This window comes from Heptranchias perlo, chromosome 4, assembly GCF_035084215.1.
Source record: "Heptranchias perlo isolate sHepPer1 chromosome 4, sHepPer1.hap1, whole genome shotgun sequence".
In the NCBI taxonomy this organism is placed as follows: Eukaryota; Metazoa; Chordata; class Chondrichthyes; order Hexanchiformes; family Hexanchidae; genus Heptranchias; species Heptranchias perlo.
Window position 1 is genome coordinate 127,400,601 of NC_090328.1, and position 26,222 is coordinate 127,426,822.

Genomic DNA, 26,222 nt, shown 5'->3' on the forward strand with positions numbered 1-26,222 from the left:
TTCCAGGATTTTGACCCAGCGACAATGAAGGAACGGCGATATATTTCCAAGTCGGGATGGTGTGTGACTTGGAGGGGAACGTGCAGGTGGTGTTGTTCCCATGCGCCTGCTGCTCTTGTCCTTCTAGGTGGTAGAGGTCGCGGGTTTGGGAGGTGCTGTCGAAGAAGCCTTGGCGAGTTGCTGCAGTGCATCCTGTGGATGGTGCACACTGCAGCCACAGTGCGCCGGTGGTGAAGGGAGTGAATGTTTAGGGTGGTGGATGGGGTGCCAATCAAGCGGGCTGCTTTATCTTGGATGGTGTCGAGCTTCTTGGCCTGGGAAAACTTGATAAAGAATGGTATATATATTTTAAAGAGTATGCACAATTGTACAACTTCTTCATGTGCACCTTCCTAAAAATTGACTCTGAACTCTGCTGCCTGTATCCTAACTCGCACCAAGTCCCATTCACCCATCACCCCTGTGCTCGCTGACCTGTATTGGCTCCTGGTCCAGGAAAGCCTCAATTTTAAAATTCTCATCCTTGTTTTCAAATCCCTTTGCCCCTCCCTATATCTGTAACCTCCTCCTGCCCTACAACCCCGAGGTCTCTGCGCTCCTCCAATTCTTGCATCCCCAATTTTAAATCACTCCACCATTGCCAGCCGTGCCTTCAGCTGCCGAGGCCCTAAGTTCTGGAATTCCCTCCCTAAACCTCTCCACCTCTCTACCTCTCTCTCCTCCTTTAAGATGCTCCTTAAAACCAAACTCTTTGACCAAACTTTTGGTCACTTTATGTGGCTCGGTGTCAAATTTTGTTTGATAATTGCTCTTGTAAAGCACCTTGGGACATTTTACTATGTTAAAGTCGCTATATAAACGCACGTTGTTGTTGTTGTTGATTGCTGCGAGAAATGCATGTCTGTATACTCATATCTATTACATTCAAAATCTTACATCTGCATGCACTTCCTGTCTATAAAACATTAGTGCCTGTTGTCATGTTTCTGACACAGTTTTGTGTCATCATTATCTATTACAAATTCCTAGGTCCATATTTATAATGGAAACAACTTATGTAAACTTGCTATGCTATAATACGCCCTCCTACCAGTGGTAGCGCTGTTGCACCCCAGTTTTGCGTCCACCTGCTCTTCAGCCTGTCTTCTTCCCTTCAGTCCCTAACAGCACATGAGACGAACCATTTCTTCTACTGCTTTAACATCCAACAGATCATGCTCTGGGTTTTTCCGTAACAAAGACCTTTTTTTATGTGGAAAGGTCTTTAAACTGACTCTCAACCCCTACCCCTGCTTTGCTATTCAAGTAAAAATAATATCAAATCAAATATAAAAATAAGGACAGAATGTATGACTTTAAAATGGGGACTGAATTATATTTGTTTGCCCTGATCCAATCCCCTGTCCTCTAACTCTACTTCCCCTAAAGACTATACTAGGTCTTGACTCCCTGGGAGTAATTTTGACTTTGTATGATAATGTATAATGGACTGCTGATTCTCTATCATCCATTTTAAATTTTTGCACAGTCAAAATTACCACCCTGCGCCTACCACCCCTCCCACCCCACCTCGTGTGCAATGCCGTGGGAGATTAACCAGTACAGAAAGAAAGAACTTGCATCCATATAGCGCCTATCACAAACTCAAGACATCCCAAATCGCTTCACAGCCAAGGAAGTACTTTTGAAGTGCAGTCACTGTTATAATGTAGGCAAATGCCCCAGTCAATTTGTGTACAGTAAAGTCCCACAAACAACAATGAGATAAATGACCAGATAATATGTTGTAGTGATGTTGGTTGAGGGATAAAGGTTGACCAGGACACCAGGAGAACTCTCCTGCTCTTCTTCGCATAACGCCAAAGGGTCTTTTACGTCCACCTGAGAGGGCAGACAGGGCCTCGGATTAATATGTCATCCGAAAGATGGCACCTCCGAAAATGCAGCACTCCCTCAGTACTGCACTGAAGTGCAAGTCCAGATTATGTGCTCAAATCTCTGGAGTGGGACTTGACCCATGTTTTAAAAATGCAGCCTACAATAGCAAGTGATAGTAAATTAGATCTCTTTGGATACTGCACACTTTTAAAGCAATTGTGTTCCATTCCAATAGCATTGCATATCGGGAGAACATTTTTAAAAATCTTCTCAAGTGGTGTGGTGAAATAGCACATTGTTTCACTGACATACAGCGATTGGTGAAAGCAAAGTCCTCATAGTTACTCACACATGGGCCTAGAAATTCGATCCCACCCGAAAACGGGTACGCACTGCACGTGCCTGTACATGTTGTCCCAGGCAGCACGTAATGTTCACGCTGTCTGCTCATGATCATCATTCAGGCGTGCAGCCAGCGCTACCCATACTATTCATTGGCTGCACACCTGTTTGGGAGGGTGGATGTCGGGCCTCTCTGACGCCACTTAAAGTCAGCCAGCACCTCTTAAAAGGGAGGTGCACTTTGGCAGAGGGATGGAAACACTTGGTAGGAGAGAAGTAGCTGTGGCAAGTACTGAGAGGACACAAGTTCTCTGATTCTGCCTTGGGAGGCCCTGGTGCAGGCAGTGGACAGGAGGAAGGTGATCCTCTTCCCGCAGGGATAAGAACATAAGAACATAAGAAATAGGAGCAGGAGTAGGCCAATCGGCCCCTTGAGCCTGCTCCGCCATTCAATAAGATCATGGCTGATCTGATCCTAACCTCAAATCTAAATTCATGTCCAATTTCCTGCCCGCTCCCCGTAACCCCTAATTCCCTTCACTTCTAGGAAACTGTCTATTTCTGTTTTAAATTTATTTAATGATGTAGCTTCCACAGCTTCCTGGGGCAGCAAATTCCACAGACCTACTACCCTCTGAGTGAAGAAGTTTCTCCTCATCTCAGTTTTGAAAGAGCAGCCCCTTATTCTAAGATTATGCCCCCTAGTTCTAGTTTCACCCATCCTTGGAAACATCCTTACCGCATCCACCCGAACAAGCCCCTTCACAATCTTATATGTTTCAATAAGATCGCCACTCATTCTTCTGAACTCCAATGAGCAGAGTCCCAATCTACTTAACCTCTCCTCATATGTCCACCCCCTCATCCCCGGGATTAACCGAGTGAACCTTCTTTGTACTGCCTCGAAAGCAAGTATGTCTTTTCTTAAGTATGGACACCAAAACTGTATGCAGTATTCCAGGTGCGGTCTCACCAATACCTTATATAACTGCAGCAATACCTCCCTGTTTTTATATTCTATCCCCCTAGCAATAAAAGCCAACATTCCGTTGGCCTTCTAGATCACCTGCTGCACCTGCATACTAACTTTTTGATTTTCTTGCACTAGGACCCCCAGATCCCTTTGTACTGCAGTACTTTCCAGTTTCTCGCTATTAAGATAATAACTTGCTCTCTGATTTTTCCTGCCAAAGTGCATAACCTCACATTTAAGCCCTCAAAAAGCCCTCCTGGCAACATCTCCGTCATCAGTGGGAAGAGGTGGCAGAGGAAATGAATGCCAGGAGCAATTGATGTTGGTTTGGCTCTGCAGATGACAAAAATGGGACGATTTATTGACACAGTTCACTGGATAATCATCTTTACCTGAATTTCTTCAGTGCCACCAAGAATAAAAATATCTTTGGCATCACGATGAGGAAGCACAGTAAACTCAGTAATTTTCCATCCATCTTCCACCTAAAAATAAAACATTTATAAAACACTATCAATGATAATGAATTAATAATAAAATTACATTACAGACATCACATCAAACAAAAGTATATACTTTGAAATAGCAATCATCTAGGTACTGATTCAATTAAACTGAAATATTGTTTTGCACTCCCAAATGAATATATCCTTTCACTGTTCCACCGTTGATGATCAGCAACCCTTGATCATGTTCCAGTATGCACTTCTTTACATTTACCCTCATTGAAATAGGTCTGCTATTCAAATTCACTTAAGAAAGTGAAAATAGATCTCGATGAATATATCTGGAATTACACAGAATGTACAGCACAGAAACAGGCCATTCGGCCGAACAGGTCCAAGCCGGTGCTTATGCTCCACATGAGCCTCCTCCCTCCCTACTTCATCTACCCTATCAGCATATCCTTCTATTCCTTTCTCCCTCATGTGTTTATCTAGCTTCCCCTTAAATGCAGCTATGCTAGTCACCTCAACTGCTCCTTGTGGTAGTGAGTTCCACATTCCAACCACTCTCTGGGTAAAGAAGTTTCTCCTGAATTCCTTATTGGATTTATTAGTGACTATCTTATATTTATGGCCCCTAATTCTGGGTCTCCCCTGCAAGTGGAAACATCTTCTCTATGTCTACCCTATCAAACCCTTTCATAATCTTAAAGATCTCTATTACAACCAATACTGGCCTACAGCTAAACACACTGAAAATTTTGTTAAGCTCTTCTGAAAGGATAGAAGCTACTCAAGTTTGTGCTGGAGATACAGTAAGGTACCTTAGTGCAATTTATTTGGGAATGTGTTTAATTTAAATCATTCTAGTATAGATACAGAACCGATATTTTCCATTATTGGTACAGTTTAGACCAAATGGCTAGCGGCAGGTTTTAGACAGACTTCACTAAGACCCAATTTTCCAAGGTCAGATCATAGTTTCAAGTGCATACTCGGAAAGGTGCAGGCAGCATGTAAATGAAATTTCAAAGTAAAGGGACAATTAAAGGGGGGTATCAGAATAGGAGGACAAAAATTCAGAAAGCCCTGAGGAAAGGCTCAGAACCCATTAACAGCCTTAACAACTGGTGCCAGTAATGGTGCTGGGGCAAAAAAAAAAATCAATTAGAACAGTTGGTGAAAAGGCTCAAGAAAACCAAAGTGCCAGCAGAAAAAAAATTCAAAATAAAATCATCACAGATGTTAAGAAATGACTGAAAAATATCTATTCAATTTGCTTGTGGCTTTTAAATTAGCTACCACCACAGCTGAATCTCCAGCAATGCTGGAAATGATGTCCGGCATACCTGAACATCAGGAAATGGTGTGCAATACGCCCCTCCCCCAAAAGAATGCTAAAATGAAGTTCCCACCTGTTTTAATGATACTGAGGCTTAGAGGGTTAAATTATGCACAGGTTGCATAATCTTGGTTTGTATTTCCTTGAGCATAGAAAATTGAAGGTGATCTGATCGAGGCGTTTAAAATGTTAAAAGCGTTCGATAAGGTAGATACAGAGGGGGAAAACTTCAATAGGGGTCGTTTTTGGACGCAGGTAGCGTGATGTGCTATTACCCCGCGCCCAATGGCCCCTGCGCAGGCAGGACGCAAGTTTCGATCCACCCGAGGACTTACCTGCAATCAGCGTTCCTTTCCAGGCTTTGCACATGGAATCAATGCAATTTGCACTTTCCACCAACAGAGGGAGCGCTATCTCTTAAAGGGAGGGTGTTTCTTAGAAATCTCTTAAAGTTAGCTGGTACCTGTTATTTGCTAAAAATAACAGTCTACTGTCTGCACGGAGTCTGAACGGAGATCAGACATTGTTTTACGTAAAACACAGATGGGTCCCATCCCTATTCCCTATGTTTACACACTGATGAGTTACGGTAAAACATTGAATAAAGGTTGCGCACTACTAAATCCCACATCCTACAATCTGCATGCCAAACCTCACCAATCGGCTGATTTGAGTTGGTACCAGGCCTGCGAGAGTGCATGCACCAAGGTTCTCTGCTGATGCACTAGAGACCTTGGGTGCAAGAGGTGGACAGAATCCGCAGTGGGGGTTGGGGGGGGGGGGGGGGGAGCAAGAGGCCCTCCAGACATATACTCAAAAGGCAGTGGGAGGCAGCGGGGGACAAAGTCAATGCCAGGCGCGCAGCATCATGAACATGGCTGCAGTGCGGGAAGAAGTTCAATGCCTTGACATGAGTGGTCAAGGTGAGTGAGGTCAACTGTCAAGTGGCGTCTCCTACCAACTAGCTGCATCCACTGCTCCACGCACTACATCCCCCATCACCCACATACCAACAAACTCTTTCCATCATTACTCAACTCTTCCAATCGAATGCTTCCGCTCACCCTTACACATCACCACTGTTTCAAGCCGCCCACCCACAACTCACAGGCCACACCATGACAGGCACATCACCCAGACACACGTCCCGCTTTCTTGCGAGAAAAGATGGCGCATATCAAGAGGCAGCAAGCGGCAGTGGCATATAGTCCCTCGAGCCTGTTCCGCCATTCAATGAGATCATGGTCGACCTGTGACCTAACTCCATATACCCGTCTTAGCCCCATACCCCTTAATACCCTTGGTCACAGAAATCTAACAATCTCAGATTTAACATTCACAAGTGAGCTAGCATCAACTGCCGTCTGCAGAAGAGCGTTCCAAATGTCTCCCACCCTTTCCATGTAGAAGCATTTCCTAACTTCACTCCTGCACGTCCTGGCTCTAAATGTTAGGCTATGTCCCCGCGTCCTAGTATTGAAGTCGAAGAGACCTCCAAAAACAGTTACAAATGTCTCGCCAGCCAGAAGCAATAATCCAGCCACTAACCTGTAAATCCTGCATAGTCCCTTTAAGTAGCGCTGGTGGGGGGGTCCTCCAGGCACTCTAAGACATGTTCAGATGGTCGGGGTTAAGACTGTGCATCGAGTTGAGCGTCAGACACCATTTTGGGACTTATCACTTTAAATCAGCGTTGCACACTGATTGAAGCCATTTTCTCCCTACTTTACATGATTCCAGCATTCGTTATCTGTGCTAACTCCTATACCAAGATGGCGTTCTGGCGCATGTCACACAGGAAACATGCGTGCGCATCCAAGGCACCATCTTGGATGTTGGAGAGGCCCAATTTAGCGCCCAGAGAAACTATTTCCTCTGGCGGGGGAATCAAGAATGAGGGGACATAATCTTAAAATTAGAGCTAAGACATTCAGGAGCAAACTCAGGAAGTACTTTTTCACACAAAAGGTTGTAGAAATCTAAAATCCCCTCCTCCAAAATGCTGTTGATGTGAGGGCAATTGGAGTTTTTAAGACTGAGATCGATAGAACAACTGAAGAACAACTTCCCAGTGTCAGTCATAAATTTCCCTTTCACCAGTTTGATCCTGTGCCTATATGCTTTACTGTCCAGATTTTCTGATCTCTTCTTCGCACTTTACTATACACCTCCTAGTTCAGTATCATCTGCAAACATGGATATTCGCCCCTCAACTCCCACAATATTTCTTCACCGGACCATTAGCCAATTTGTATCCAAACCCAGAGACAGTTAAATTCTCAGACTCAGTAGTAGCAAACACAAAGGATAATGAATATGAAAAATTAATTATCCTAAAATAACAATATCTTGTGAGGTCTCACCTCACAAACCTGATAGTTCTGAAGTGACTTAACTGAAAAAAATTGTACTGTAAAAAAAATCAGTAACCTCCTCATAATACAAGCACCTACTCTATCTAGGTGGCAATCCAGTAATTTCTGGCAATAAAGGTTCATCATGACTTATCTGAGAAATAAACCTTGGCTAGATTACTGGCTGTGATGCACTGAGTGAATCCACTGGTCTCCATTTATTAATGGTAAAGCAGTTCAATAAACAAATCTCTCACCTTTTTCAAAATTGCTTCCAAAGCAGATTCACCGGAGGCCTGGCCTGACACATTCTGAATTTCCTCAGCATGGTCAAAAACGTTAAGTTCTATTAGTCGAGCCAGAGTTATAGGTTCGTGAGCATCAAGCAATTTAGCACCAATAGTGTGTTCCATTATTTCCCAGTGTCTGTGCTTCAGGCAGGGGTTCCTTAGATCAGTGATTACAGGAAGCTGCAACATCACAATGAATTAAAATGTTGAATATATTTACATAGAATTACATAACTTTTACAGCACAGGATCAGGCCATTCGGCCCAACTGGTCTAAACCAGTGTTTATGCCCCACACGAGCCTCCTCCCACCCTACTTCATCTAACCTTATCAGTATAACCTTTCATTCTTTTCTCCTTCATGTACTTATCTAGCTTTTCCTTAAATGCATCTATGCTGTTTGCTTCAATTACTCCGTGTGGTAGCAAGTTCCACATTCAAACCACTCTCTGGGTAAAGAAGTTTCTCCTGGATTCCTTATTCAACGCATTAGTGACTATCTTATATTTATGACCCCTAGTTTTGGATTCCCCGACAAGTGGAAACATTTTCTCTATGTCTATCCTATCAAACCTCGTCATAATTTTAAAGACCGTTATTAGGTCACCCCTCAGTCTTCTCTTTTCTAGAGAAAAGATGCCCAGCGTGTTCAGCCTTTCCTGATGGTTATAACCTCTCAGTTCTGGTATCATCCTTGTAATTTTTTTTCCCACCTTCTCCATTGCCTCTATATCCTGTTAGTAAAATGAAGATCAGAACTGTGCACAGTATTCTAAGTGTGGTCTAACCAAGGTTCTATACAAGTTTAACAGAACGTCTCTGCTTTGCAATTCTACTGTTCTCGAAATGAACCCCATTGCTTTGTTTGCATTTTTTTATGGCCTTGTTAACCAGCATTGCTACTTTTAATGATTTGTGAATCTGTATCCCTAGATCTCTTTGCTCCCCCACCCCATTCAGACTCTTATTTTCCAAGCAGTGTGTGGCCTCCTTATTTCTCCTACCAAAATGCACCACCTCACACTTATCTATATTGAAATTTATTTTCCATTTACACACCCATTCTGCAAGTTTATTAACGTCTTCTTGTATTTTTTCGCAGTCTTGCACTGTATTAAGTATTTCCCCAATTTGGTGTCATCCGCAAATTTTGAAATTGTGCTTCCGATTCCCAAGTCCAAATCGTTTATGTAAATGGTGAACAACAGTGGTCCCAGCACTGATCCCTGTTGAACACCACTTTTCACTTCCTCCAGTCTGAGTAAATACCTTTAACTCCTACTCTGTTTTCTGTTTTGTAGACAGCTTGCTAACCATTCTGTCCCCTGACTCCACGTGCTCTGACCTTAGACATGAGTCTGTTATGCTGTTCCTTATCGAAGGTTGAAAATCCAAATATATTACATCTACTACATTACCCTTATCTACTCTTTCTGTTACTCCTTCAAAGAATTCAATAAGGTTGGTCAAGCATGACTTTCCCTTTTGAAATCCGTGCTGACTAATCTTTAATAGGCAGATTTTACTCAGAAAATAACAGCAAGAGTAGCAGGGCTCACCGTTATTTCAGTGCATTGGGTACAGCAACTTCCGACGACTGTACATGTGTATGTAAATGCAGAAATCCGGAAGTTCCTCTACAAGCTGCGCGAGAACGGCATCTCACCGGCTGACTCACCGTTAAAATAAATGCAACAGCGTGAAGTTCCTCTACTGCCCTGATGGATACGAAGTAACTCGCCAAAAAAGGTACTTCAAGTTTTTTTTTTAAGTCTAAGCAAACTTTTAATGGCGTGGTAAGTCTTACTGACTGCCAATCAACCTCTTTGGCACTGAAATTTTACTTTTACAAGCGTCGAGTCTCATTCCTTCAACTTTTAATTGTTGTTGGACATTTTTTTTTAAATTAAAATTTTTATTTTTTTACTTTTTCTGTCTCTTTTATCTCTGCCACTTAATTCAATATTTCTTACGCTCTCTTTATTTTGCTTTCTGTACCTGATTAGACATTGGATTTACTATTCTAACACTTCCTGGTTCTGACCATGCATGGTTTATGTCAATCATGCTTCAATCTGATTGGTTGAGGGGATAGACAGTTGCTTGCCCCATTCACACAGGTCCCAGATGCCCGGGAGACAGTGTCGAGCTGGATTGATGGTCCCATGAGAGGAACCTGCCATGTGAAAGCCCATGAAAAGTCTATGGGCAAGTCTACTGAACGATGGGCGCCATTGATTCATTGCTCAGAGCAAAATCCAGCCCATTATATTTTTCCTTTCTAGATATTTTTCTATTACATCTTTGAGTAAGGATTCCATTATCTTTACGACCACCAACTTTAAGCTAACTGGTCTATAGTTCCCTGGACTTGTTCTATCTCCCTTTTTAAATATAGGAATAACATTAGCTGTCCACCAGTCCTCTGGCACTATTCCCTTTTATAATAATTTTTTATAAATATATAATAATGCCTCTGCTATCTCTTCCCTTGCTTCTTTCAAAATGCGTGGATGCAATCCATCCGGGCCAGGGGTTTTATCCTCTCTCAGTCTGACTAGTTTATCAATTATCTCCCCCTTATACAACATGGTGTACTCCCTTATTTGGCAAATTCATTCAAATGCCGAGGCACTATTACTACTTTTGTATTAGCCTCATAGTCCACATAACTTAATTGCTTATTGATCCAAAAATAAATTAACTATTTAAATTTCTACCTCAGTGGGGAACCCTAAATATAACAGCCTTCAAGGCGACAGAGATATTGTCTGGTTGTGGCGGAGTGGGGGAGGGGTGGTGGGCAATGGGAAGACTGCCAAATTTAAAAATAAACCAAAAAGTATATTTTCGTTACCAGCAATTAAGGCTGTGATTTAAAAATATATCTATTTAACTTTACAAAATTATGTGTACACTGTGCCACTTTCTGCCCACGTCCAGCCAACTGATTGGCTAATGGAACCTGGGCAACCATGTGATCACTATATCTCATCTCCATTTAATTTTGGGTAACTTGTAACAAGAGCCAGTTGGCTACCATTTTGTTCAATCTCAGGAGCTACCTGAGCCCACTCTTCTTCAGATATGGCTCCCTTGGCCGAGGTGACCTTGTTCCCATGTTGCCCCAACTCAGCTCAAGACTCCTAGCCTTGCCTCTCAGCCTACCTGCCTTGGCGCCCAAGCATCCGACCGGAGAAGTGTGAGGTGAAATTAAATAATTGGGGATTTTTTTTTAGTTTAGCAGAAGTAAAGAAATCAGCTCACTTTTACCAGTGCCAGGCCCAGCCTTCCTGTTTCCTCTTAGTGCCAGTCTCCTTGCTCCCTCACAGCTGCAGCCCCAACCCCAGATTCTGAACTCGTTGCTAGTCACAGACCCTACCTTCCTTCTCTCCTATACTCTGTGACAGTGACAGTGACACCATTCATCCCACAACAGAGATGCACCAAGCCTAGGTTCCATGTTGTAACGTGCAAAAAGCTTTTTGAAAAAGGTAAAAGATACACTTCAAGTAGCTCAGGAAGGGTATATATGCGAAAGGCAGAGAGGGTGGGAAACATGCTGAAGAGAGAAGAAACAATGGGAGGAGAAACTCAACAGAAAGAGGAAAAGAGAATGAGAAAAACAGTCAGAGACAAACAAAGAGACATAGAGATGGCAATTAAAGTATCAAAGAATAGAGAGGAAGTAAAAAAAGAAGCAAAAAGTGAAAAACAAACAGAAAAACAGAGGAAGACAGAAAGAATTAGAGTGGAGAAGAAACAGAAAGACAGTTACAGAGGCACAATTTTTTTTTTTAAATTTTGTCCAAGGGCAAGTGGCAAATAAGGTCAAACAGTATCTATGGCACTGAGGGCATTCAGCAAATTTTTTCTTTCTCACTGGTTACCCCTCCTAATCACGCTGCACCAAAAAAAAAATCTTCCCAGAGAGCCAAAAGAAACCAACATCTGAACAAACAGGACAATTATCCAACTGATGTGCGCTGCAGCGTTCAAATTACTGAATGTTTGGGCAGAGTTCTAAAAATAAAAGATCTCAAATTTGAGTACAGGGTGTTGAGAATCACCACAAAACTTGGAACAAACAAAAGGGGCTGGATTCCCTTCTTTGCAGCAGGACTTCCACTTGCCACTGTGACTTTGTCAAATCCACAATCCATTTTTTTGAGTCGGGGTTATCTCATATGCCGGGTAGGCTTCCAGCCAGAACCCCATTACCAAGAAGGAGCTCGCTGCTGCAGGAGACGAGCCTCCAGGCAGTGCAGCAATGGGACTGCCATTGCAGCACCCAAAGAGATGGCCAGCCAGTTAAAGGGGACAGAAGGGCACAGGAGAGAAAGCTAATAGTTATTTTTAAGCTTCAGCCAAGACTGGGGTCTAAATAGGTATGTCTTTTGGGCAGTTATAGAGGAAAAGGAGGCCACTACTAGGCTCTCTCAGTTCACTGAAGGACTTTGGCAACTTACTGCCACTAGTCCAGGGTCTACTGCCAGCATTCTCCTGGTGGTCACTGGGGATGGTGGAGACAGCGGCGGTATGAACTTGAGCCTGCCTCACCTGCATTTACACACTGTATGCAGGCAAGAGGCAGCTGGCAGCCTTTCCAGCAGGGGTGAGGGAGGAAAATTGTGCTTGGGCAGTAAGCCTCACCGCCTGATTTTCCGCCCTTTTCTGCTGCTATCCCATCAGAAAGCAGGCGGGATAGCAGAGGAAATCAAGGCCAAGATTCCACTTCAGGCTGAAAGAACCATGGTATGCTAAAGTGCACAATAAACTTTCATTACCTAACTTTCCATAAATTTGGGGGTGGAAAAACATATTACCTTTTGTTTCATCTGTTCTACATTATCTTTCAGTTTAGCTACCACTGTATTTGGTGGGAGGCCTTTTTCTAGTTGATTCACAAATTTGCTGTACTTTGCTACTTCCGCATTCAATTCTTCTGCATCAATGGTTTCAAATTTAAGCTGTGGGGAAAAAAGGATAGACAAACAAAATTTAAGCATTGTTTTATTTTCTGGGTCAACCAATTAATTTGTGGGAATCAAACCACATTAATTTTTCAACAACTGGGCTCTTTACATAAACGTGGACATTGACAAACATCAGCATACTTGGAAATCGGATATTTCAAAATTATCCAACTTTTGCCTCCTGTTTAAAAAAAAAATTTAGAAATTTACAATTCACATTGACAGGTTGATGCTGTTGAAATGATGGACAGATAGCATTAAAAGCGGTGCTCTGGTGCTGTTTAACCCTCCGAAAAAACTCCCTATTAAAAATTGGGCCCCATTAGGATACTGCAGCAGATATCTACACTCTGTGACCTCAACAAACATTTCCATCCCTTGGTAGCATATATTGAAATATTTCAAAATATAATCGAATTACTGAAACTCTGCATCAGGTTTTTTTTTAAAATGATTAACATTTCAACATAAATTTATGATATCAAATCATACATTTCAATGCCAGGTACACTGACATCTATCAGTGGCCTGGATTTTAACTGCCAGCGGGTTTCTGGAGGGAAACCGTGCTGGAAAGTTGATTTCTCGCCTGCCCACGGCACAATGAGACCCACTCGATTTTAACGGTCAGGTCTTATTTAAATACCAGCAGCCGATTTCCTGCCATTCCAGCAGAAAAATTGCACGGCCCAGAGGCTGCCTGCCAACACAAAGTAAGTAGCAGGATTTTGTTTCGGGGGCATCTCACAGGGCTCACGTTCGGTGCGGGAGGAGGGGGGTGGGGAAGAGTTCAGAACAGGGGATTCCTAAGCTTTCCCTGTGGGGCCCTGAGGAGCACTCCTGTTCCTCCCGGCCCCACAAAGGCTTGATTTAAAATTGCAGTCGGGTCTCGATGGCATCATCAGGACCCACATGCATATGTAAAGAAAAACCCCGCCTGCTTTGGGTGGGTGTCCTTGCCGCCTACACAGGACATTAGGTTAAAATCATGGATGGTGAGATCCTGGCAGCTTCAGGGCAGGTAAGTAACCCAGGACCTTTTAACTGCCTCCGTGCCTGGTTTCTGCTGGGTGGATAGGGTTAACGTCACTCCCACTTGTCTTAAGTTCCTGAAGTTGGTTCCTACTTGCTGTGCCCGATACTCTGGATAGGTATAATTCATCATCATCATCACTTGTGGTTATAGTTTTCCAAATAATGGATTCACCAGATTCCTCTGCTTTTGGAGGTGGGGGGATGGTCAAATAGGAAATTAAGAGAAACGAGTTCTGCTTCCACAATTGTGACCCTAAACTCAAAGAGGTAACATGTTGCGCAACCTCAATCTCATTTTTTACTTTCCTCTTTTTCATTCCTGGGTTTAACCCAGGCGTGTTTGGATGCGCGCACGCGCAACAGGCACCCGGAAGTCCCGCCCCCATTTAAAGCCGGCGGGCCAATACTTAAAGGAGCAATGTACCTCATTGCGATAGTTGAGGTACTTAATTTTTTGTGTTTTACAAAAGTAAAACAACTTTAACCTTAACTGTTCAGGTTTCCCATCGCTTCCGATTCACGTCAAGTGAAAACAGGCAGGAAGGGCCGGATCCATGAGGTGAGTGCCTTTACTGCACTGCTTGCGGGCCAGGAGGAGCAGGAGTGCTTCTTCCAAGCCCAACATGCTCACCTGGCACAACATGACCCCTCGATCGGCTGATTCCCCCCCCGTCCCACCGCTACCTCCCCCCACCCAATGCTGGACCCACCCTGATGCTGGACCCGCCCCCCAATCTTCTCCAAGGCCCATCCAATCCACATCCTCCCAGCTCTCCCAACCCCTCCGATTCTTCCAGGGCCCACAATCTCTCACTCCCTCCCTCCCCTCTCTCCGATTCGCGACTCCTGTCAATCTGGCTGCCTGGCACGTGGGAAACCCGGAAGCACAAATACTTACCTTCAATTGAGTTGCAATCGCAAAATGCGATTGCCTCATTTGGCTTCTGGGTTCCCCACATGAATATCTAAAGACAGGCTGGGTTTCCGGCTTCCAGCTAAAATCATGCCCATGTGTCAACTGTGGGAAATCAATAAGCTTTCTGAATAAGTTTATATTTGTCGCTCATTAGTATTGTAAATATATGTGTGAATGCGTGTGTGTAAATATATCAAAAATTGAGACTTTGGGTAGGAAATGAAACCAAGAGATATTGCTGACAGATAGCAGTAAGGCAACAAGCCAACACTGAAAAAATGTATTCATATTTTTGCCCAAGACTTTTAATTTGAATCCCTGCTAACAAGATTTTGACATCAGACAAAATTCTCTGGGGATGAAGCCACTTCAAATAAAACCGAAGTGCTGTAAAGTCATGCTCCCTGTTTAAAATAAGATAAATACAGTAATAAAAGACAAAGGGTATTTTAGCTAATATACTTTCACTGTTCGAGTCCTTAATCAAAAGGTCGCAAGGTGGTTTGTTCCAGCTGGACTGCTCAATTCATCAAGATCTTTGAAAGTGCACTTCGATGTCTAGGGACAGTGATCAACTTTGTCAGGTTGTATTCATCTTACTAGTCCGTTTGATTGTACTCTTGTATTTTAACTTCTTTTGTTACTTGTTATAACTTCTTAATAAAGCCATTATACTTTGGAACAAACCCCCTTGCGATCTTTTGATTAAGGATTCGAAGAGTAAAAGTATATTACTTACAGGTATTGCCTCAGATAAGCAGTGCAATAATATTTTTTCACTCACTTATTTTCAGACATCGTGAGATGTATTATATAACATGCTTTATACACATTATGTTGAGTTTTTCAGTTCAAATTTCACCAAAATAGCTAAACTTAAAATAATTACATAAACACAACAATCTTACATTCAAAGTAACTTAAACAAATAAAAACATTAACCAAAAAAAATGTAAACTACCTGAACCAAGGGCTACTCTTCATGAGTGAGTCTCGATAGTAAAACAAGTCATGCAATCATCAGGAGAGTCACAGTCATAGATAATCCTGTGCTTATTGATGATGACTCAGAAGCATTTTCCAGCAGGAATGTTGAATAGTAACCAGCAGTGGAAATTCTGACCTATTTTCCTCTCCCCCCTCCCACCAGGGACACTGAGGCCAACTCTAGTGCCTCTTCCGCTGCTTGGGAAGACAGGTACTTGTCAACTGAGTTATCTGAGAAGCATGGCCTCCATTTAAAAAAAATTGTTCTTTATCTAAACAAATGTTTAAACTAAAAAAAGTGGAATCAATCATAAATAGGGAACGATTTTCTGAGTATGCACTATATACCTTGCCTAGTGAGAAATTGCGAGCACATTGACCGCAATTTTCCATCCATTCATTTCAATAGACAAAGAATCCAGGGCAGTGCGCCCATGATTTTCCAATATATGTAGCTGATGGGCTATGCTCTCCACCTGTGGTGCATCCTCAGAAAATTGGCCCCATAATATAAACATAACACACAGGACCTCAGTGGGGTTTCATATTTAAACGGTAACATGATCTGATATGCAGTTGATTTCCATTTTTGTAATTGTGCATTTCACCAAAACCTGCAAGGTACCTTCTCAAACAGAATTGTCAACAAAAGCTATTTGATATAATACACATTTGGTGAGCAGGAGCTACACAACTTACTTGTTCCTGATCGAGAAGTTCAGTAATCCCTACTTTAAACAGATTGCCTGTGTACCTTCTGCATAGCAATAATTGAATTAGCTGCATTTAATAACTAAGAATAACTTAACTACCTGCAGCCATTCATCCACACGGAGATCCCAGTCATTAAGAGAATTCCAAAGGAGCTGTTTCAGTTTTAGATCAGCATGCACCTCCTCCAGCAAATCAAATTTAGATATCTCAACCTAGGCTCAAAAAAAATGTCACAAGTTAGACAGATAAAACAAAAATATAAATTACTGCTGTTGCCACATAAAGGATACCATAAAATGATATGTCCTAAGTAAACGAAATTTACAGATGCATTGTGTTTTTCTTCAAACCTCGCTGTCTCGTAATATCATTGCGACTAACAGTAACAATGAAACAACAGTGATTACTGGACTGCTTCAGCGGTAGTGTGCTAATCATTCTGCTGTGTAACATTTGTCACATAATTCACTGCAAAGCTATTAAACATTTCTATTTATTAAAGTCTTGGACCATTGTGATATAAATCATCTCATCACAAGAAAATTAGTTCTAATAGTTCATGGTTTAGGATAATAGATAATGGAGTTTTCTTAACCAAAAATACAAATATTAAGTATATTTCTGATGTTTTTGAAGCACTATCAACACAATAAGAGTAATTTTGACTTAGTGCATTAGTGTAAAACGGGTGATAGTGGATCGGTAGCCCAGTTTAAATCTCTCCCTTTTTATTTCCATATACCCCAAAAATTGGGGTAGATTTTCAAGTTGCCGCCTGGATGTAAAATTGGTGTCGCGGATCTGCTGCCCACTATAGAAACCACCCAATTTTCATTTCCATTGAAAATCAGGCAGTTTCCATCACAGGCAGCTAATCCGCAACATCAGTTTTAAGCCCGGGCAGCAAGGTAAATTTCTACCCCAGTGTGACCTTGCATATAATTTATCAATAACGCACAAATAAATCTGCAATATGGATCTGTCTCATTATTTCTCTCATTATACGTCTCATATATCTTTTGACCTAATTTGTTTTGAAAATAGTTTTTGTTTCACGGCTTTATACAGACATAACCTATGCTTGTGGCATCAGCAGCCTAAAGCCTCTATTCTATTGCCTATTAGTGTTTCTTACTGATGCTACTGTCTGCTCGTATTGCTCAGTGAAGGCTACCACTAACAAATTTTGCTCAGTGAAGCTATTGTCCATAAATATCACTCAGTGAAGGCGACTGCCCACCAGTGGCATTCAGTGAAAGCTATTGCCAGATGATATTGCTCAGTGAAGGTTGTTAACAGCTGACATTGCTCCAACAGAAGAAGAATACAGGCTGTGTTTCTTGATTTTATAGCACCATACTGACCTACTGGTCAAGGTATCAAAGATGTTATGACACCGGATCGTTATAGCTATGGAGATGACGTTTTGAGACAGACAATTCCAGGTGCTAGGTCATAAGTCGAGCGCATGAAGGATCCGGAAGAACGATTCCCCCTGGAATCTGCTCCTGTTCCAACTCTTTTTAACATATTTACAAATGATCTGAATCTAACAATCTGCAGGCCATTCAAATACGCAGATGACACCTGCCTGGCTTCAAAAAACTTCAAAAAGATTGAGGACAACTTAAACCAAGATATGGCAGCCATCAGTGACTCTTGCAAAAAGTGGAGATTTAAGCCCAGCTTATCGAAGACAGTGGACACTGCCTTGTTATTGCGAACCGAATGGGGACGAGCTGCTCCTTCTACAAGAAATTCCTTCATCATCACGCAGCCTGATGACAGACTGCCTGGCTGCGAGCTGTCATGCCATACCTGCTCAACCGTTTTAGATGTGGGGATGTAAGGTGTTTTGAAGGACAGCAAAACTTTAAGGGCTAATAGTAACTGTTAGAAATTCTCGGAAATTCTACAGTAAACAAAACAGTAACGAGCCAGACAAGGTAAAACCACAATGTCTGGATATGAATACAATAATAACTTCATGGTCCTGCTTATGGCTTGGGCAAGCTAACCACAAAACCAAAAAAATGGGTACCAGTAACCTCTGCTAAATGCTGTGATAGATGTAATTGTCGATTAGTTCCTGGTCTTTCTCTTCTTGACATAATATTATGTGCAAATGTACCAAGTTAACCGGTAACAGGAAATCGGTAGTCACGTACGCTTGTGGTTTTAAAGCATAAAAAGCGAAAGGGCGAGTATTTTAATCGAGTGTGCCCCCGGGAAGAGAGAAGCTGACAGCTAAGACCAGGTTAGGACCATTGGTATTTCCCAGATCACTAATGTATGATCTGTTTTCATCAACTGAATAATGCTGATGAAGGAGCTTTATGTTGTAGAGTGTGTCACTGAAGGTCTTGAATCAAAATCACTTAAGACTGTAGAAGGGGTCATAACCCTCAAATGCTATAAGTCTAACAGTGCTGCAAATGACCACACCTGGGGACTCAGGAACAGCCCTCTGTATAGCTGCAGTACAGTTGAGGATGCCATACATAGAATCATACAATGATACAACACAGAAGGAGGCCATTCAGCCCATCGTGCCTGTGCCTGCTCTTTGGTAGAGCTATCTAATTAGTCAAACTTCTCTGCTCTTTCCCATAGCCCTGAAAATGTTTTCCCTTTAAGTATTTATCCAATTCTCTTTTGCAAGTTACTACTGAATCTGCTTCCATCACCCTTTCAGACTGTGCATTGCAGATCACAACAACTCGCTGCATAATTTTTTTTCTCATGTCGCCTCTAGTTCTCTTGCCAATCACCTTAAATCTGTGTCCTCTGGTTACCGACCCTTCTGCCGCTGGAAACAGTTTCTCCTTATTTACTCTATCAAAACCCTTCACGAACACCTCTATCAAATCTCCTCTGCTCTAAGGAGAACAACCCCAGCTTCTCCAGTCTCGCCACATAATTGAAGTCCCTCATCCCTGGTACCATTCTAGTAAATCTCTTCTGCACTCACTCTAAGGCCTTGACATCCTTCCTAAAGTATGTTGCCCAGAATTGAACACAATACTCCAGATGAGGCCGAACCAGTGTTTTATAAAGGTTTAGCACAACTTCCTTGCTTTTGTACTCTATGCCCCTATTAATAAAGCCCAGGATCCCATATGCTTTTTTAACAGCAACTTGTCCTGCCACCTTCAAAGATTTGTGTACATACACCCCACAGGTCTCTCTGTTGCTGCACCCCTTTAAAATTATAGTTTGCATTGCCTCTCCTCATTCTTCCTACCAAAAGGTGTCACTTCACACTTCTCTGTGTTAAATTTCATCTGCCATGTGTCTGCCCATTTCACCAGTCTGTCTATGTCCTGCTGAAGTCTGTTACTATTCTCCTCATTGTTTACATCTACTGAATGGCTGCACAATTCATGCTAGTCTACCAAGTCTACCAAAAGGACTTTCCCGATTCCAAAATGCTGACCCCCCAAGGTTATTAGAATCATAGAATCATAGAAGTTTACAACATGGAAACAGGCCCTTCGGCCCAACATGTCCATGTCGCCCAGATTACCACTAAACTAGTCCCAATTGCCTGCACTTGGCCCATATCCCTCTATACCCATCTTACCCATGTAACGGTCCAAATGCTTTTTAAAAGACAAAATTGTACCCGCCTCTACTACTGCCTCTGGCAGCTCGTTCCAGACACTCACCACCCTTTGAGTGAAAAAATTGCCCCTCTGGACCCTTTTGTATCTCTCCCCTCTCACCTTAAATCTATGCCCCCTCGTTATAGACTCCCCTACCTTTGGGAAAAGATTTTGACTATCTACCTTATCTATGCCCCTCATTATTTTATAGACTTCTATAAGATCACCCCTTAACCTCCTACTCTCCAGGGAAAAAAGTCTCAGTCTATCCAGCCTCTCCCTATAAGTCAAACCATCAAGTTCCGGTAGCATCCTAGTAAATCTTTTCTGCACTCTTTCTAGTTTAATAATATCCTTTCTATAATAGGGTGACCAGAACTGTACACAGTATTCCAAGTGTGGCCGAACTAATGTCTTGTACAACTTCAACAAGACATCCCAACTCCTGAATTCAATGTTCTGAACCATGAAACCAAGCATGCTGAATACCTTCTTCACCACCCTTTCCACCTGTGACTCCACTTTCAAGAAGCTATGAACCTGTACTCCTAGATCTCTTTGTTCTATAACTCTCCCCAACGCCCTACCATTAACGGAGTAGGTCCTGGCCAGATTCGATCTACCAAAATGCATCACCTCACATTTATCTAAATTAAACTCCATCTGCCATTCATCGGCCCACTGGCCCAATTTATCAAGATCCCGTTGCAATCCTAGATAACTTTCTTCACTGTCCACAATGCCACCAATCTTGGTGTCATCTGCAAACTTACTAACCATGCCTCCTAAATTCTCATCCAAATCATTAATATAAATAACAAATAACAGCGGACCCAGCACCGATCCCTGAGGCACACCGCTGGTCACAGGCCTCCAGTTTGAAAAACAACCCTCTACAACCACCCTCTGTCTTCTGTCGTCAATCCAATTCTGTATCCAATTGGCTACCTCACCTTGGATCCCGTGAGATTTAACCTTATGTAACAACCTACCATGCGGTACCTTGTCAAAGGCTTTGCTAAAGTTCATGTAGACCACGTCTACTGCACAGCCCTCATCTATCTTCTTGGTTACCCCTTCAAAAAACTTAATCAAATTCGTGAGACGTGATTTTCCTCTCACAAAACCATGCTGACTGTTCCTGATCAGTCCCTGCCTCTCCAAATGCCTGCAGATCCTGTCTCTCAGAATACCCTCTAACAACTTACCCACTACAGATGTCAGGCTATTCCCTGCCGCCCATCTTAAACAAAGGCACAACATTTGCTACCCTCCAATCTTCAGGCACCTCACCTGTAGCTGTCGATGATTCAAATATCTCTGCAAGGGGACCCGCAATTTCCTCCCTAACCTCCCATAACGTCCTGGGATACATTTCATCAGGTCCCGGAGATTTATCTACCTTGATGCGCGTTAAGACTTCCAGCACCTCCCTCTCTGTAATATGTACACTCCTCAAGACATCACTATTTATTTCCCCAAGTTCCCTAACATCCATGCCTATTGCATGGCTAAAGCATGTATGATGCCTACTTAAGCCCTTTGACACTTTTGACGTATAGTTTATCTCCCTACTTTATAGTATGTATTCTGAATTACTTTCCAATCTTTATTGTACCACTTGTGCATTCACAAATAATAACTGCTCAGTGAAGACTACTGCCTACTGATATCGTTCAATGAAAACTATTGCCTACAGATGTAATTCAGTAAAGGCTATTGCCCAGGAACATCATTCGATGAAGGCTATTGCCCACTGATGTCATTCAGTGAATACTATTGTCCACTGGCATCACTCAGTGAAAGCTGCTGCCTGCTGACGTCCCTCTGCTGGCAACGCTCAGTGAAGGCAAATATCTCTGACATAATTTAGCAAGAAACATGCATTTAACCCATTAAGGCCAGCATCTTGTTCCCAGTATTTAATAGAACTTAATACTGCCTACTAATTGAACAAAAACAAGGTGCCACCGACATGAGCGCTAAATGGATTGAAAAGACTTTAAAAAATCAAAACACAAAGGTGCAACAAAACAAACATTGATTGAAATTTTGGGGTTAGAATTGGAGCATTATGGCCCTTTGATACTCAGAATTGGCTTTCAGTTTTGAACACTATACATACTTGCTTACTTCTGTTATCCTTGTGGCAACAGTTCACTTCTACATAAGATGCGCTCCACTGCTCTAATATCAGACTAAAAAGACCTAGAGAACAATATAAATTTACATCACAGGAGGATGCTATTTAGCCATCATGTTTGTGCTGGCTCAATTGCTAGAACAATCCAAAAGTAATTCTTCTACCCCGCTCTCCACCCACCACCACCACCCCTCCACCCCCATAACCCTATTATTCTCTGCTTCAAATAATTATCCAATTTTCTCTTAAAAGATGCAATGGTTTCTGACTCAACTACTCCCTGCTCCAACAATTCTCTATGTAAAGAAATTTCTCGTAACCTGTATCTTCGTTCTTTTAGTTGTACTTTTAAATTGATAGTCCCTCGTTACTGACTGCCCAGCCAGATGAAATAGTCTTTTCCTATTCAATGAATCAAAACATTTAATCATTTCATAATTTTAAAAATCTCAGCCTTCTGTGCGCCAATGGAAATAGTCCTAATGTCTCAAGTCTCTCCTCATAACTATAGCTTTTCATCTCTTGCAATTACTGAAAATCTACGTGAAATCACTGAAATACAGCTAAAGCCAATTACCTTGAAGTTTTTCTGATAAGATTTATACTCAAATGCACGTTTGTGTAGTCCATCCATCACAGTCTGCATGTCTTCCAGCGTGGTTTTCACTTTTAGTTTGTCAGAATTGATATCTAGAAGCTGAGGATCCTATCAAACATAATGACAATGAAAATAGATCAATAAAATTATGTGCATTATCTATAACTACTAAAAGGAATTCCATTCATTAAATAAGATGAATGGTGGTACATGTATTCCTGCCTTAAAGATCTGTTATCATTACATTTTTTTCTATTGCTTCATTTTATTTAATTTCTCTTCCCCAGATGACAGTGACATAATCCCAGGCCTCTGCCAACAACTCAGTTGCTAGGAAGTGCAGAGAATAATCTAGGGTGAAGGAGTGCATACATAATCGACATTTGAGAGAGAAGGTGCAGATGAGGCTAGAGCAAAATGAACTCAAAAGAGAAGAAATAATTTGCATTTATAATAATTCCTTTCACGACCTCAGAATGTAGCAAAGTGCTTCACAGCCAGTGAAGGAGGAAGCAAGGAGTTGGGAGAAGGGTATGGGAGGGAGTAGTCAAAATGGGCCATATTCTGGGAGGGAGTGGGGCGGGTGGGCTGGCCTGGGGACTAATCGTGCGGGATGGGGTATGGAAACACTGACATCTGACAACACTTGGTGACTCTGCAGTCTGGGACTTGGAAGGGCTTTGGGGGCTGAGGTCTGGCAGTACTCACGAGTGCGGAGGGCTGACAATGGCAAGAAACAGAAGCGTTGGGCCATGGACAAGATGCAGCACAGAGAAGGCACAACTAAATAGATTGTGAAAATGATTTTAGATGGAGAATAGGCCAGAGGTGCCAGGGGATAGAAGGAGTAAAACGTGGTCAAGCAACATGTCCATCCGTGACAACAAATACCATCAAAGGCCATCTGGTTCATTAGTTCTCCAGATCTTTGAAGCTGACCCCCACCAAAAAACCCTCAGTGTCTCGTATCCTTGCAGCCAAGGATACCGATATTGGTAAGTCTGCAAAAAAGTCTCTCCTCTCTCTTTCTACACTTGCCCTTGTTTCTTAATCTCCTTCATTTCTGTTTTACTCTGTGTCCTCCTCTGCTCGGGAAGCACTTGAGCTGGCCGGGTGAGTAAACAGTCATGTTGGGATGCAAGCAGGTGCGCCGGTCAGAACTCTGGACAGGCAAGAGAGCAGGTGGGCTGGGAACCATTTGGAATCAGCAGGCAGCAAGAAGGCATGCCAGGGGGCACTCAGAACAAGCGGGCAAGACAGGACATGTACCGTTCAGGGTGAGCAGGCAGGTGAGCAGGTGGGCTGGGAAGCACTTGAGGGCATGTAAGGTTGCAGACTGGGATACCCGATGCCACAAGCTATTTTTATAAATAACACAGTCTCTGTCGGCACCAATGTTCCTGAGGATAGAGTAACTAATCAAAACATCTTTCAGAGAGGTACAAGCAAAGCCTGGCTCTGCTTCCCTGTATCTGTCAGAAGGTTGGAATCAGTGTCTATTCCGTCAATAAGCTCAGAAAATTCAGGATGGTGGTAAAATAAAAAATGAGTTGTCTGAAGGAACTAAATCATTCCTTGCTACTGTTTCTTTTATAAAAGTATTGGAAACAGAAAATCAGGATTTGAGATAACCCAACACCATTCTGTGGGCACGAAATCCAGGAAGAAAACTGCATCCTTCCACCGAAGACACAATCTGATGAAATGCATTGTTCAACATAAAGGCAACCCAAAAATTTGAACAGAGGGAAGCCAAAACACAATACGATAAATGGTCCTACGTGGGCACCTAATGGATGCTTGACAGGCACTGTGCACTGAAGTGTGCCACATCTGTGACGAAGCGGCTCCCGCAATTTCATTGTCTTGGGTCATCTGCATGGTCCACGAGCATCCTCTTGCACTTGAAAATGGGGGGAGGAAATCTCAGCACAACTGCAGTCCTATTAGGCCTCTCCAGTCTGACATTCCACCATCTACAAGGCACAAGTCAGGAGTGTGATGGAATACTCTCCACTTGCTTGGATGAGTGCAGCTCCAACAACACTCAAGAAGCTCAACACCATCCAGGACAAAGCAGCCCGCTTGATTGGCACCCCATCCACCACCCTAAACATTCACTCCCTTCACCACCAGCACACCGTGACTGCAGTGTGTACCATCCACAGGATGCACTTCAGCAACTCGCCAAGGCTTCTTCGACAGCATCTCCCAAACCCTTGACCTCTACCACCTAGAAGGACAAGGGCAGCAGGCATATAGGAACACCACTACCTTCACGTTCCCCTCCAAGTCACACACCATCCAGACTTGGAAATATATCGCCGTTCCTTCATCGTCACTGGGTCAAAATCCTGGAACTCCCTACCTAACAGCACTGTGGGAGAACCTTCACCACACGGACTGCAGCGGTTCAAGAAGGCGGCTCACCACCACCTTCTCAAAGGAAATTAGGGATGGGCAATAAATGCTGGCCTTGCCAGCGACGTCCACATCCCGTGAACGAATACATTTTTTAAAAGTCCTCCGATCTGCAGGGATCCCAGCTACAGGTCTATGCAGTTTTCATCGGTCAAATAGTTATGACTGCAGCAAAATGAAGCGGGAAGCTGTGAATGTCCCTCCTGCCTCATTAACACAAATGCTGAGCCTGCATCTACCACAGATTTCTGAATGTCAGCTTGTTGCAATCCTTCCTGTGAGCTCCGTGCACAAATTGGGCCAGGTACAAGGAGCTCTCCGAGTGTGGGAACAGGATAACTGCTGCTACCAATTAAAGGGGAGCTGCATTAAGTAAAAGAAAACTTAAAAACTTGGTCTTATAAACTTGCTGCTACGATTTAAAGGGAGCTGCATTCTGTGAATGCACATTTGAAAATTCTTCTTGCCATCATGAAGAGGAGACAAGTGAGGAACAGGACTGTACCATTTGAAGATGCTGCCCTAGAAGTGCTGTTGCAGGAGGTGCAGGAAAGGAAGGCTGCTGTCTTTGGGGCTAAGGGACACCTTCCTATCAGGACAGTAATGTGGATTGAGGGGACAGAATGAATCAGCACAGTCTTCCACATTTGTAGGTCATGGCAGTTAATCAGATGCCTCAGGAAGATTGTCAAGGTAAAGGTTCAGGAAAACTGCCATGGTAAAAGTACCTAGCATTTGCCTACTCAAAGTACATAGCTATAGTATGCATACCACAAAGGGTTTACTCGCAACCTGGTACAGCTTCAATGAGGCAGCAATGCAAAGCAATTGGGCAACCTGTGTTCTGTTTTACACAGGCACATATATGCAGAAAATGTTGGATACAAATCTTGTAAGTTAGGACCACAAAGCATACTTCCAACAAAAGCTACTTTCAAGCTGAATACTCATAGATGCACATAACTTGGTATGTAAGCTGTACATTTGTATGTCACTGTCTCTGCTTTTCACAGTATCAGTAGCTATATATTTTGCATCTGCTTGCAAACATGAGCAAAAGCAGACCAGGGGCTGAGAAGGGGGGGACTTTGCAACTATCCGCCATTAGTAAAATATGAGATCATGCTTAAAATTCTGGGGCAACAAGCCATAGAGGAAGGGGTGGAGGATGCAGTCAGAGGCTTTCCCCATCATTAAGGTC

At 42.7% G+C, this 26,222-nt stretch overlaps 1 protein-coding gene across 1 annotated transcript in view; it reads right to left on the reverse strand.

Annotated features, from left to right (window-relative positions):
* dnah6 (dynein, axonemal, heavy chain 6) overlaps positions 1 to 26,222 on the reverse strand; it is a 475,651-nt gene that overhangs the window by 378,906 nt on the left and 70,523 nt on the right. The window contains exons 16-20 of the mRNA XM_067983622.1: positions 22,580 to 22,708; positions 16,353 to 16,466; positions 12,453 to 12,596; positions 7,593 to 7,805; positions 3,586 to 3,678 (exon numbers count right to left, since the gene is read on the reverse strand). Of these exons, the coding sequence (XP_067839723.1) occupies positions 3,586 to 3,678; positions 7,593 to 7,805; positions 12,453 to 12,596; positions 16,353 to 16,466; positions 22,580 to 22,708 (693 nt within the window). The remainder of the gene's footprint in view (positions 1 to 3,585; positions 3,679 to 7,592; positions 7,806 to 12,452; positions 12,597 to 16,352; positions 16,467 to 22,579; positions 22,709 to 26,222) is intronic.